Source organism: Vigna umbellata, chromosome 4, assembly GCF_029865625.1.
Source record: "Vigna umbellata cultivar VRB3 chromosome 4, Vumbellata_1.0, whole genome shotgun sequence".
Taxonomy (NCBI): Eukaryota; Viridiplantae; Streptophyta; class Magnoliopsida; order Fabales; family Fabaceae; genus Vigna; species Vigna umbellata.
The window spans coordinates 42,370,626-42,385,444 of record NC_142168.1 but is presented as its reverse complement, the minus strand read 5'-3'; the positions used below and the strand labels follow the sequence as shown (position 1 = coordinate 42,385,444).

General features: G+C 31.1%; 2 protein-coding genes across 6 annotated transcripts; one reads left to right on the top strand and one right to left on the bottom strand.

Annotated features, from left to right (window-relative positions):
- The first annotated feature begins 4,555 nt into the window (after nt 1-4,555).
- Nucleotides 4,556-9,854, top strand: LOC124833287 (protein FAR1-RELATED SEQUENCE 5-like). Its single transcript, XM_047307732.2, has 2 exons — nt 4,556-4,689; nt 7,273-9,854. Exon 2 carries the CDS (start codon nt 7,277-7,279, stop codon nt 9,683-9,685), a length of 2,409 nt encoding a protein of 802 aa, XP_047163688.2. The 5' UTR covers nt 4,556-4,689; nt 7,273-7,276; the 3' UTR covers nt 9,686-9,854.
- A 571-nt stretch (nt 9,855-10,425) lies between these two features.
- LOC124833295 (TPX2 (targeting protein for Xklp2) protein family) lies at nt 10,426-14,413 on the bottom strand. Of its 5 annotated transcripts, none has more exons than XM_047307740.2 (9): nt 14,147-14,413; nt 13,285-13,874; nt 12,661-13,209; nt 12,476-12,531; nt 12,283-12,360; nt 12,128-12,203; nt 11,980-12,042; nt 11,771-11,884; nt 10,426-10,919 (listed from the first exon to the last, which is right to left on the bottom strand). In XM_047307740.2, the coding sequence occupies exons 2-9, from the start codon at nt 13,786-13,788 to the stop codon at nt 10,671-10,673; spliced, it is 1,689 nt and encodes a 562-aa protein (XP_047163696.1). In that variant the 5' UTR covers nt 13,789-13,874; nt 14,147-14,413; the 3' UTR covers nt 10,426-10,670. The 5 variants fall into 5 exon arrangements, with proteins under 5 accessions (XP_047163696.1, XP_047163694.1, XP_087969673.1 ...); XM_047307738.2 differs by having other exon boundaries at nt 13,285-13,836; nt 14,147-14,412; XM_088113547.1 differs by having other exon boundaries at nt 13,321-13,836; nt 14,147-14,412.
- Nucleotides 14,414-14,819: the final 406 nt, after the last annotated feature.

Below are 14,819 nucleotides of genomic sequence, written 5' to 3'. Positions count from 1 at the left end.
GTCAATTGAAAATGGATTGAACTTTACAACTTAGTTTGACCTACTACTGGACTGTCGAGCTAACGGGTTAGTCCACCTATTTATTTTTTTGTTATCAAGATTCTAATATCATATGGAAAATGACTGCTTTTTTTACATGAATGAACTGATGACATGCTACTAGGTTGGTTTCGGGCTGAAACAAGCTTTTCTCTAGTCTGATTCAAATTTAACTGAGTTGTATTAGACCTCGACTAAGCTGTATCAAACCTTAGTCTAGTTGTATCAAGTCTCGACCCATCTGTATTAGATATTGACTGAGTTATATCAGACATCGGTCAAACTATTAGGTTGTGTTAATATGAAGTGTCTGGGACGGGTTCTAATTTTTTTAATAAAACTGGATTGGCGCGGGCTCCTAGATTGAAAATGTTGTCTCAATCTGTCTTTTTTGACCGAACTAGTAGGTTAGTCCGCCATATTTGGCTCCTTTTATCATCCCTACAAGAAACTAAAATTAAAATAAATTTTAAATTAAAATAAAAATTATGAACTTTAATAAATAAAAAAATCATAATTCAAAATAATAATATATCAGAATAAATTGTTTTATAAAATATAATTTTTAATTCAAATTATTTTAATTTAATTTATTCTTTTTATTATTATATTATTTTTATTATTTATTGTATTATAAATAGAAAGTATAAAAACTTTACATACAAATAATCAATTGTATTAATTATATCACTGATTATCATTAATAATATATATGTACAGTGAAAATTTGAAAAGAAAAATTTGTCTCATTTTTTTATGTTTTCTTACTCTTGTTTCAAAATTTTCACATCATTCAATGCTATCCATGTTTATGTGGTTAGAAACAAACCGAGCTTAGTCCCTGTTTTTTTTTTTTCCTTTTGTTTGAATTTTTGACTGGCGTTAATACGTTATCTTTTATTAGTATGATTTTTTCCGGTTCATTCCTAAAGTAATTAAAATATAAATATATAAATTATTGAAGACCATGTTTGAAGCATGGGTACATGTTTGAAGACCATAAAATAACACTCTATCTCTTGTTTGTAAGGTAATAAAGGCATGGTGACAATCTTAGACTTGTTTGACACCTTTGAGAATCTGTAAGCTACATATGGATATGTATATTTTTGTTTTTTATGTCTTTGGGTAAGCAATGAATTATGTGCAGGTATGTATATGTATTACTCACTCTCAATAACTTTTTTGTTTTGTAATGGTTTATGCTTTTAGATGCTTTGCATCTCTTGTATAAACAACTACCATATGTTGATCATCTAAAGAAACGATATTGTCTAATGTTTCCTGTTTTGAAGTTCAACAAACAACATCGAACAAAATAAGCATTTATCAATACAAATATCTATTAAATAAAGTTTTACAAAAATAGTGTTTTCTAGCATATATCGTTTAACATACAATGTTTAACAAACAACATCTAACAAAAGGAAACATCTAAGTGTACGCTTAACAAAATAGTGAAGCTTAAAAATTTTATATCTAAACAGTATTGAACAAATAAGCGTTTAAAAATAAGAATCATCTAAGAAAAGTTCGCTAAACGATGTAATAAAACTTACAAAAAGCTTTATAAAATAAGCATTTAACGTGTTATATCGTCTAAAGATCATATATTAAACGCTTTACTTCCTAAACGATGTTTCTATCAATGAGTTGACACTTGTCAAAATGTTTTAAACACAATAATATACCTAAATGATTACTAACGTTTAAAACATTGATTACATGTATAAAAAGTACCTCTTTGTTTGTATCTTTGTTCTCTTTATCTGTGTAGATCATGAAAGTACAAGACCTTTACTCAAATTTGTGCATTTTAAGATCGATAATGACGTTAAAAGATAGAAAGACATTTCAGGAATGTTTCCTTAAAGCTTCAAGCTCTATAGAATCATACAGGTTACTTTTGTCAAAGTTCTGATAAAGCACAATAACTTTGCAACATAGACCTGAGTCTGACTACCTACCTAAAATGCTATGAAGCCCACATGGAAGTCAAATCTCACTCTAACGGATCTTTTCTCGAAGAAGGCTATTATAGATGATTGCAAGAAGGGAAGATGAGAATAATATATATGCATATAAATAAGTTTGCTATTACACCGTCTCTCTTTCTCAACATTGTCTAATTCTTTCGTTTAAAGAGAAAATATTTATAAGTCTTTTAGATATGCTTTGTATTGATAACTTATTCTCTCTCTGAGTTATCAAATATGTATCTTGTTTGAAAAGCCTTTTTGGTTGTTTTGTAAATTTAAAAGTGAATTAAAATACTTAGTGTTTAGCTAAGTCGAGTTAAACAATCTAGTCAATTGACTAATGTTAAAACCAAGAGTGATTGATACTCGTTGTAAACAAGGAATGATGAAACTCGTGCAGTCTTTGTTAAAGATTAGTGAAACCCTTAAGAGATCTTAAGGAAGAATTGGACATAGCAAAAATTGGAGCAAACTAGTATAAAAATATGTGTATTATTGTTTTGCCTTATAAACGTTTTCTTAAATATTCTTTTAAGCACATAAACGTCTAACAATTATTGCAGATTGTCTGACCCTTACAAAATTCACCAAACATTATTTTGTGAAAAGATTTTAGAGCATTATTCAAACCCTCCTTTCCCATTTCAATATTTTTCTATGTATCATCGTATATTTTTGTAAAAGGTTATAACACTTCATACGTGCTTTGCAATAATTATTTATTAATTCTTTGTTGACGTAAAAACCACTTATATGATAAAAAAATGTTTCACAAAGTTAATAATAAGATAAAATAAAATTATGGTAAAAGACTATTTTTAAATTTTTGGTTAGGTTTAAAATGTTTATTTATACCTATATATATATATATATATATATATATATATATATATATATATATATATATATATATATATATATATATATATATATATATATATATTATATAAAATTGTCACGAGTTTCAATTTCAATTTTACTCTCTCTTTTTTTCATTTATTCAACTTATTTTATTTCATCGTATTTCTTTATTTTTACCCTCACTCACATGTACTTCTTATTATTCTCATTGTATTTGTTCTTTTTAAGTAATTTTCCATTTTTTTTTATTTCACATAAACCACAAGTTAAAAGTATTAGTGGGAAGGATATATTGTGAGATCCATATAAAAAGGCGAAAGACACCTCATTTTACTAAAAATTTTAAAACAAAAAACAAAAGATAGAGTGAGTAAATACTATTCGGTGTACTTTCTCATTTTTTATTAAAATTTTTACTAAAAATTATTTATATTTTATTTAGTAAAACTTTAGAATTTTTTTATACTTTCAAATTTAAATTAAAAATTTTACTAAATTTTTTTTATTTTTATTTAATAATATTTCTCAAACTCACATTTTTTCAACCTTTACGATTTAGTTAATTTTACTAATTTAAAATTTTTAACCAAAACTTTTAACCTTCTTTATTTTATGTGTTCATAATTTTACATATCTAAAAATTTGTATTTGTTTTAGTAATTTTATTAATTACTCATTATTTTTAAATTTTTTAATATCTCATTCTATGATTTATAAATCAAGTTAACTGAATTTGAGAAATTATTTAAAAAATACATACACACAGAAGGGATAACGACTGTATTACTAGTACGTATAATTTCTATTATAATTTGTATAACTTAACATGTAAAATAAAAAAATATCAATTTTATCTTTAATAAAGAACAAAATTTTGTATATCACTATCATAATATGATAATCATATGACATTTCTTTCGATGTAAAGTTAAAATAATTTTTAAATATAAAATATCTATATCAAAAGTTTAATATATTTTTCTATAGTTTAAATTTTATACATTTTTATATTTTCTTAAAACATTTTTAGCATCTCATCTTATTTTTATAAATTAAATTAACTGAATTTGAGAATTTACATAAACATATTATTTAAAAATCATACACAAACACCAAAATGTCTGAATTTATGCTAATTGATATAATTTCTATTATGATTTATATAACTTTATATATATATATATATATAAAATAAGATATCAATTTTATCGTTAATAATATATGACTGACCGATAATATGATAATCATATATGATTTTTAAATATAAAATATCTATATCAAAAGTTTAATATATTTTTCTAAAGTTTAAATTTTATACATCTTTACATTTTTTTTAAACAGTCATTTAATTAGAAATTATACGAAATGTGATAAATTAGAAATAGTAAGAAAAGAGGGTTAAAACTGAGAAATAAGTAGTATAAAAGTTATAAATATATAAATTATTTTCTCACCAGATAAATATATAAAAAATATTTTTTAATAATTTTTATAATTTAGCAGTTACACATACTAGAAAAACTGATCTTATAATAGCATAATTATTGATAAATTTAGTATAATTAATTAAATTAATTATTTCTAAGTTTTACAAAGTAATTAATCCAGCCATGTAAAACACTAAACATAAAAATAGAGAATATTCAAACAAGACTCTACATGTGTAATAAGTTTTTCTGAGCTTCTGAACAAGAAACTGAAGAGAGAACAATTGTTCGCCTTCTCCTTTTCGTTTTTTGAGGGTAACCGCGGGAACTGCTCTGAATTATTTTAAGTCCTATTAATTCCAACTGTTCTTCAAATTCTTTAGGTTAGGTTCCAATCTCTTTCATACTCTCTATGCTTCCTCTTTTATGCCTCTTAATTGTTTTTCATCATTAATGCAATTATTAACACAGAAACCAATGCAATTTATTAGAGCAATTTGACATAAGCTCATTTTCAGTGCCATTAATTGAATCTGATTTTCTCTTCTTTGTTCTTTTTCTAATTCTTTTATTTTTTTCTTTCATGCTAATCTTATCCCTATTCAAGTTTGTTTGTGATTGATGATTTTGTTCATTGCTTTGGGTACCCTAAAAGGTTGTTCTCTCATTAGTGTTCACATTTGGTGTGTGTATCTTTAAGCGGTTGATTGAAGTCTTCCACATTTTGTTTTTTTATGTGTTTGTGATATGAAATGAACTTAAACAGAGTGTTGAGAGAATGGGTAGTGCAAGTTTTCAGCACTGCCGTTTGAGTAATATCTTGTTTCCCCAATTGCTTATGATTAATTACCTGAATTAGTAGCCTCTGCTGGGTTGGTTCTTTCATGAATTAAAGTGACTGTTTGTATCATTTTGAACTTCTATTTGTCTATATTTCCTGAATTTTTAGTCTTGCAAAGTGAAATATTGTCAAAACATCTTTGGATAACGGTACAAAACGTTTTTACTATGATGCAAATTGAACTTTATGGCTATGTTTACATTATGGAAAGGGATGATGGAATAACAGTAGTTTGTATTGTTTGGAAGTTTAAATTGCTTGGAATAAAATGGAATCTACCTCATCCCATCCCATTCAATATTGTCCTGCTTCTTAATGTGGGTGGGAGGAGTATACGAGATTGAATGAACTTATTGTTTACTAATCTTCTTATGATGTCATTTATTTCCCAAACAATGAAATGAAAATTTTCCTTCACTTCATTAAATAACCCAATAGATGTTATGAATCAACACTATTTTCAGAGAAAACAAAGTAAAGTAAATCTGAATTTCTCTAATTTCACCAATCACACAACAAAAGATACAAAGGAGCACTCTCCTTCCCATTGGATTATTCTGGTTACAAAACTCAATTTGCTGTCAAACATCCCCCATTTCCTCCTAAACTTCCTATAAAAAAGGGTTCTAGCCTAACGGTTAGCAAACACTAAGATGTAAAAACTACCTTACAACTATATATTCTACGTTATTGTTTTCAAACATTCTCCTGTAATAAGACCGCAATCTTGTCTTATTGTCAACAACACACTGTATTTGCTTCTGTCTAACATTTGTTGTAATTTTATTTTATTTCATCATTAAATATCCCGATTCAATTGCATTTGTTTCCACCTATTATTAGATTTCCAAATGAAGCATTTAGGTTTTGATACTCAGTATCATGCAACAATCAGGTCTCTATTCCTGATTAAATTAGTGCAGAACATTGTTATCAGTTCTAAGACCAATTTGTAGTCATTCTCATTGAGTCTTTGAAGGGCCTAGAATTGAGTTTATATGTTTCAAACTTAGTGCTTATAATTTATATGCTCCAACTTGAGGGAGAGTGTTAAAATTATAATTGTTTATTGTATTGTACAACTTCTATAGAGCTGTCTTTTAGCTGTATGCACCTTGCATAAGGATATTATGTTATCGCATATAACTTTTCCTTGAAATGTACTATTCTCTTTTTCATATTTATGAAACATACATCAGCTGAGCTGAGTATTTAACTCACCGACTTCTTACCACATCCTAATTCAAGTCATATCAACAAGGTCCAATCTGTTAATGAATAACAAATGTCAAAACCCATGTTAAAATTACGTTGTTCCATTTTTTACTTTCCTTTTTTTTCTCACCGTTTTCCCTCTAGAGAAGAAAAATGTAAAGTGATGTAAATAAACATATGTGTGACCATATGATGTTTGATTGAATCAAAGGGTTTGAATGAAACCCTGGTTTTCATTGAATCACATCAGCTCTTTGGTGCCATCTCTGACATTCTTTGGTGATGCTCTCTGGTTTTGAGACAACCCATGCCTTCTGCAGCAACATTTACTTCTCTCCCTTTGACAGTGCTCTGTTCTTTATCTGAGACTGAGATTCTTTTGGCCTTTACAGATGTCTTTCATCTTTGTTCTTTGTTGTTTTCTCTTTTGTATGTCTTCCATGTTTGGTGGTCTAAAATTGTCTTTAATTTTACATGTTTTAAAATTTCTGGCATTTTGTGTATTTATATATTTTATACCTATTTCATCTATAATATACTATTTTCAACAATTATAATATTTATAACATCTGTTCCACCCTTGGGTTTTCGGGTTTGGGTGCTACTCACTGCTATCCAGGATTCATAACTATGATTTAAAACTTTTCAAGTTTTTTGCCCTTCATAACCTGTAGCCTAGAGATCGTATGTCATGTTTTGTTCTGATCTAATTTGGAATTCTGTATTTGGATACCTTCAAAGTCACAGTAGATACCCCAAAACCAGCTGCTTCCCATTAAATTAAAGTTGGTTTTTTCTCACCTCTTCACAACCTAAACACACTATTAATGTGTGTGTTTCGCAGTCTGTCTTGGGTTGCTGCTGTACTATTTCCCCTTACTTGTTTTCCTTGTGTATATTTTGAACACAGGTTGATGGAGGGTACCGAACCTGATATAGAAAGGCATCCCCTGGAAGATGCAGAAAATGAATGTCCAATATCTGCCGAGGTGGTTTTGGGGCAAGAGAGTCAAACTAGGAACCCCTGTGATTCTTCTGTAGAAGACACTATTAAGGTCATTGACACTGAGAATGAGTGTACAGGTCCAAACGTTTGTGCTGTTGACCATAGTCATATTAAAATTAATGATGAATGCCAGACATCAAATATTTTCCATGATGACAAATTTCATATTGATAATGTCAGTAGTGGAGAGTTGTGCGAGAAACACTGTCCGAGTACTGAAGTGAAAAACGAGAACGAAATATATGTGGCTCCAAAGATTGGTATGGAGTTTGAATCAGAAGACAATGCTTACAAATGTTATAGCATGTATGCTGTCCTGAAAGGTTTTAGCATAAGAAAGGATTTTGTCAACAAAAGTAGGATAAATGGTGCAGTGGTATCCAGAAGATACACCTGCCACAGACAGGGTTATCGGCCAAACAAAAATGGTACATACTTGAGGAAATTTCAGCAGGAAACAAGAACTGGTTGCTTGGCACACATGACTATTGCTCGTCAGCCGAATGGAAAATTTCAGGTCACTCATTTTGAAACTGAGCACAATCATGAGTTTGTAAAACCCTGTACTGCTCATATGTTACCATCACAGAAAAAATTGAGTTTTGCTCAAGCTATTGAAGCAAACTTAACTGTATCCGGGTTGGATGAGACACCAAAACTGGGAATGGGATTTGACTCAGACGAGCATGCATATGAATTTTATAATACATATGCTGGACGAGTAGGTTTTAGTGTAAGAAAAGATTATGTAAATAGGAGTAAAATTGATGGTGCTGTGGCATCTCGACGATTTACTTGCTTCAGAGAAGGTTATCGGCAGAAAGACAAACAAGATATGAACACAAAGAAACCTCGGAAGGATACTAGAATTGGATGTTTGGCCCAAATGGTTATTTCTCGCCAACCTGATGGTATGTATTATGTTACTCACTTTGAGGAAAAGCATAATCATGAACTTGTTGCTGCATGTAGAGTGCACATGTTAAGATCACAACAAAAGGGGTTAACTGCTACTCAAATTGAAAAGAACATAGTGGATGGATCCAACGTACTGCCTACATCAACCTCTGAAACCAATTGCAAGGCTCGTCTGGATTATGATCCCATGAACCATGAATATAAACTACCTTTCAAATGTTCTAGCAAAGTGGAGGGAGAAATTGAAAAGATTAAGCTTCACTTCCAAATCAAGCAAAGAAAGAATCCTTCTTTCTTTTACGCATTCCAGCTTGATGCTGATGATCAAATAACTAATATATTTTGGGCTGATACAAAGATGATTATAGATTACACTGATTTTGGTGATGTTGTTTGTTTTGATAGCAGTTATAAATACTATAAGGACTCCTGGCCATTTGTTCCATTCCTTGGTATAAATAATCACCAGCAAATGACTATCTTTGGGGTTGCACTTCTTCAGAATGAATCTGTAGAATCTTTGAAGTGGCTGTTTATAGTTTTCCTTGAGGCAATGTCTAGAAGAAAGCCAAAGACGATACTTACAGATCTAGATGTTGTAACAGCTGAAGCAATCAATGTCATACTACCCCAAACAAATCATCGAGTTTGTGTATGGCATGTCTATCAAGATGCCCTCAAGCATCTGAGTCATGTTTCTGCTGGATCTGATTCTTTCGTAAATGATTTAAGAAGCTGCCTTTTTCATCACAAGGAGGAGGATTATTTTGTTAATGAATGGAATGCTCTCCTGGACAAATATAATCTTTGGGAAAATGAATGGTTGCAACAAATATTTGGAAGTAGACATCGATGGGCTATAGCATATGGAAGACAATATTTTTGTGCTGACATAGAAAGCATGCTACTGAGACAAAATCTTACTGGCAACCTGAAAAGGTACCTAAAGCATGACTCCGACATTCTTCCACTTTTCAAGTATCTTGTTAAGCTTGTTACTGATTGGCACTACAAGGAATTAGAAGCCAATTATGACATGAACCAGCGTATGCCACCGTTGTTGGGGGATATCATTACGTTAAAGCATGCAAGAGCTCCATACACACCAAAGATATTTGAGTTATTTCAGAAAGAATATGAAGCATGTTTGAATCTAGTGATAAAGCATTGCACTGAAAATGGATCATTTTATAATTATAAAGTTAGCGTATATGAACATGCACGGGAGTATTCTGTTACATTTGATTCTTCTGATGAGACAATCAGTTGTAGCTGTATGAAATTTGAGTACGTGGGGATATTATGCTGCCATGCATTAAAAGTTCTTGACTATGTGAACATAAGGATTGTTCCATCTCGGTACATATTAAAGAGATGGACAAAAGATGCTAGAGTTTGACCTCCGAACTTTATGGACAAAATTTTAAATTGTAAATTGAAGGGTTTATATTAGCCAAGGGTGCCGTTTTGTAACCATGGTAGAACAGGCAGCCTATGTAAAGTATTAGTCTTATCTGACAGATGTACAACATCTTCCTGAAAGGTTAGTTTGTAAGTCAAAGAACTAATTCAGAAACACACCCTCTGATTTTGAAATAAGCAAATAAGTTTCCATAAATGATTGGTCTCAAATAATTCACTGTATTTAATGATATTATTATCTGCACAATATCCTTCATTTAATTTAGGCTTCATTTTCAATGACATTTTTATGTATATCAAATTTCATTGAAGAGAAGTTTAGGGAAAAGGGGTGGTTTTTAAACGTGGTTGAGGTTAGTAGAAATAAATAATGTAAACTAACTTTCTTAATTGACATAAATATTTTTTCTCTTATTTATATTTGAGACTATAGTGCACACCATACACGATCATGCATATTTCTTGATAAATTGTTACAACAAATTTGCTGCACAATTTTATAAAAAAAGAGTTTTTTTCAAGAATTTAATCAAAACAGCGCCATTATTTATTTTGTCCATTTTGTTGCTGAGAATTGGCGACTGTCGGCATATCCTTCCTTTGGTGATTATTTCTTGATTATAAACTAATTTTCCATTCCAGTTATATGATTCTCATTTAGTATTTTTATTTCTAATATTAGAGCAGGAAGATTTAGCTACACAGCTTGAGCGTGACTTCTACAAAACTTTTAATACATTTTAAAATAATGAATTGCTCAACAATGGTGAGGGTGGAAATAGAAAAAGGAATACAAGTCAGAAGAACAGTAATGACCGATGTTGCTATATACCAGGAGTGCAATAAGGGTCATACTTATGATCATTAGGTCTAAACTAACGTGATACAATACAATCCCATCATCATACATTTACAAGTCTGCACTAATCTGTCCTCCCATGGTTAATTTGCAATGAACGTGGTTAATATTTGTAGTTTCTAGAATGCAGGTATCCATGCTGAATATTTGGTGATGCATTCTCATGAGTTGGAATTATGTGGGAAGTTGAAGTTAGAGGATGAGTCAAGGTGCGACCACTCTTTCCCTGGAAATGCTTAGTGCCACTGGTTTTCAATATTGGTCTGTTGGGAGGAAAATAAGTTTTGCTTTCTGCCATTGTGGGAGTGGGTTTCCTTCCATCCTTAGGTATTTCAGAACGTGTCAGCTGGTCCTGAAAGGCAACCATTGAACTTTTAGCTATTAGTAAAGTAATCAGAAAGTTCTAATGGAAAAGTTTTACAGAAAGTTCTCTAAATTTAACGGATTTTAATTTCTGTAAGAAAATTGTTTTAGTTAGTACTTTGAGATATATGAATTGTAACTTTAGTACTTATAAAATGTATTCTATCTTCTTCATCTTTTTGAACTTTTAAATCACTATTTATAATTCTGGATAAATAAATAACAATTATTTTATAGATATTCAGAATTTTTTGAAATATCTTAGGCTGAAATTATATTATAATATTAGTATTTACTATTGGGAATAGTCTAGTGTCATACTAGAATCAAAAAATAGTGATTTCTATAGTTAGAGAAATAAAAATAAAAATAAAAAATACACAGAAATTAAAACTCATGTATTTTATATAGGACTATAAGGTATTTAAGCAAAAGAATAAAAATATAAGAGAGAACTGCCAAAGGAGTAGGTAAGATTACTGAAAATTTGCTCACCAATAACATGGATTTGGACTTATCTGGTCTTGAAAATCTTCATTGTTTTTATCTTTTATTTTTACATCTAATTATGAAAACGACAAATAGACACTGTTTTAGTTTCGAAAGTTTGCATAGCAATTAAAACAAAATGTATATTTTATTTTTGAAGAAAACAAAAGTGTGTAGGAAACAGAAAATAACTTTGTTTTCACTGTTATCTATACAGACTTTCAGAAACAGTAACCAAAGTAAAAACAAAATATTGCCTTAAATAAAAAAATCACCCCTAACCCTAAAATTCTCTGCATTGTCCTGAAATGCAAATGGTCATTGTAATTGTTAACAATTTGAGAAAAATACCTTTTTTGTCTCACTCTTCGATGTTTTCCTTTCCTTATAAAATTCAGGTAGTGGCCTTGCTTTGAAGCAAAAGCTTTGGCGTAGTTTTCTAATAATCTCAGTCTCCGTTTTCTCCTGCAAACAAGAGGGTTGGGTATAATTAATTGACTTAAGGTAACATAATTCTCACAACAATGTTTCAGTTAGTATTAGTTTTACTTGTCACCCACCTTGTGTTTGGTCTGCAACTGCACTTTTTGTGCTTCATTAGAATTGAATTTTTCTTCGAGTTTCTAAAATTGATGAAGATAGGTACTTTAATATCCAAAGTCTTAAAATCAGCTGAATATAAGAGAAAAATAAGGTTATTAGTTTTGCCTTCTTTCTTCTGGCAGCCCTTTCTTCTGTCCTCAAGCTGAAAGGGGATGATATAAGTGGAGACTTCATTCTGTTTCTGCATGCAAATAATACATTATTAGACCTTCCCAATCAATAACTTAGGAAACAAAAGCCTCCAAGTGGAGATAACTTACTCTCCAGAAAGAAAGCTCCATTTAGGGCCACCCGTATGGCTGCGTGGAGCTGAAGATAAATCAAGAGGTGTTTTGTTCCTAAAATTTTACAAATTTGCATACTCAATAAAGGATGCCAAACAGCTAGAAAAAACTGAAATCAAACAGTTTCACATTAGAATTATAATTAAACAACATGTTAAAAATCATGTACCTTTTCTTTTCAGTTAATGGGGTCAATGAAGAATGCTTTTGAATCTCCTTGGAAGCCTGCAATTGGAAAATGACTGACTTTAGCATCCTTGACAGACATTGCAACATGAATGAGCATGACAAAATGAAAGTAGAAGGCTTGGATTTGTGTGAAAATTTCAAAAGAAGCAAAAATGGCTGAAATACCATAGTTGGAGTTCTTATAGGAGTCAAGTTATCCTTTGAAGCCTTGGAAGGACCAGCACCAGCTCTGGTACTTTCAAACTTTCTCATGACTGATGCAGTCAACCTATTAAGTTCCCTAATGGGTGTAAAGTTAACTGATCTTGGAGTAGATCTCTTTTTATCTGCAGTGCTTAATCCAACAGGCATATTGTTCACTGGAGTAACAATATTATCTCTTCTGAAAGAAATAGCAGCAGTGGACTTAATAGGGGTAGCAGTGAACTTGGAAGGTCTATTACTCATTGGTGAAGCAATGTTATCTCTTTTGAAAGAAGTAGCTGCTGTGGGTTTAACAGGTGTAGTGGTGAACTTGGAGGTTCCATTTGCAGGTTTTATGCTCATTGGTGAAACAATGTTTTCTTTTTTGTAAGAGATTGCAGCTGTGGACTTGACAGGTGTAGAGGTGAACTTGGAGGTTCCATTAGCCTTTGATGACAACTTGAAGGAAGAAACTGGGGGTTTCTTCTTGCCCACATCAGCCAAAACTTCCTGATCAGAGATAGAGACCTGCTGCAATAACAAGTCAGTGTTATGACCTCAAAATTTCAAAAGAAAAAGATTCCAGGAAATTAATTAACATATAACCTTTACTAGTGGTGTCAAAATTGGTGTGACAGTTACATTTTGCTCCCTTTGTGCATCATCAAGATCTTCAAGCTGGTTTTGCAATTCAACCTCCATTGAATTTCCTACAACAGCAACTTCTTCCATCACTGCCTCAGTTCCCTCTGCCTTGACACTTTCAGGTGTAACAGTGAAAACCTTCGCATCTTGCTCTACCTCGACAACCATTTTAGAATTTGGACTTGTTTGTGAATTATGAGTGACAGTGTCATTGTCATTTTGATGAGTGACAGTGTCATTGTCATTTACTCCCTCTTCTTCTGGTCCAGTGGCATTGTTTTGTGCCCCTTTGTTTGCCTGCTCAAGCAATGCAGCAGCCTTCTGAGCAGCAAGTTTCTTGTAGTGAGCTTCAAAGAAAGCCTTCTTCTGTGCAACAGAACCAGGTCTTGAGTACCTCTCTGCTTCCTCCACGTAGCGGTTGTGGGAGAAACTAGACCACTTCTCCCATGCCAGGGACTCTGACATGAACCTCCCAAACGAAATCGACTGCCCAAGTGCATGAATTGGGTTGTTCTGAAACGCACAAGTTTCACAGTTTTTTCAAGATCAACCTTCATTCAACATAGAAAAAGAAAAATCTCCTCTTGATTAATTGCACCCAACAATAGACCAAAATACAAAGCTTCAATCAATTATAACCCAACTCACAACCCTTTTGAAAATGCAATATTTTTTTTCTTTCATTCTACTGTATCACGCAGTGCATTCATGCCCAAGTAAAAGAGTATGAAAAAGATTTAAAAAATATGGAAGTCATTTGAGGGAATTAAGAATCCAACAATGCATATTCCGGAAAACAGAAGTGAGTGCTGCATGAACTGACCTCGTTGGCTTCATTGGAAATGCCTGAAGCATAGCAGAATGGTTGCTGCATGAGACAAGTCGAGTCTCCCATGTTTCACTGCAACGTCCAAACCTCAAAAGATCCAAACTTCACTGCATTATTATTATGATTCCCTTTGTTAGTATTAGCATTATTAGTATTAGTGTTATATATTTTTTATGTATGTGACCGTTTGTTTGTGGGTACATTCAAATTTGAAATTCAAATCAGAAAGCATGGTTGGTTGTGTTGGAAAGCAGACAACTTTAACATATTATAAAAAGTGAAGTGTGCTGCAATCTTCAATCTTTCTTAGTTTCCAGATTGTGGGGCCCACTCAAAGGTGTTTGCAAGAAGAGGAGCCTCGCACTTTTAATGATAATGTCTAAAACGAGATTAATTTCATTTTATTATTTTTGTTATGATTGTTGTAAAAGTAAGTTAAAATTTACAAATGATAGTGTTTTAAGTTTTTTTACTAATCTAACAGTGAAAAAATAGGTAAAATCAGGTCCAAGATTGTTATAGGGAAGAATTAAAAGTTATATTTCTATTACTAATGATATATAATTATATTTTAGTGTAAAGTTTATTTCAATTGCATAAAATTAATTGTTTATTATATATATATTTTTAACTATTAGTTCAAATTTATTAAAAACTGTGTGTGTTT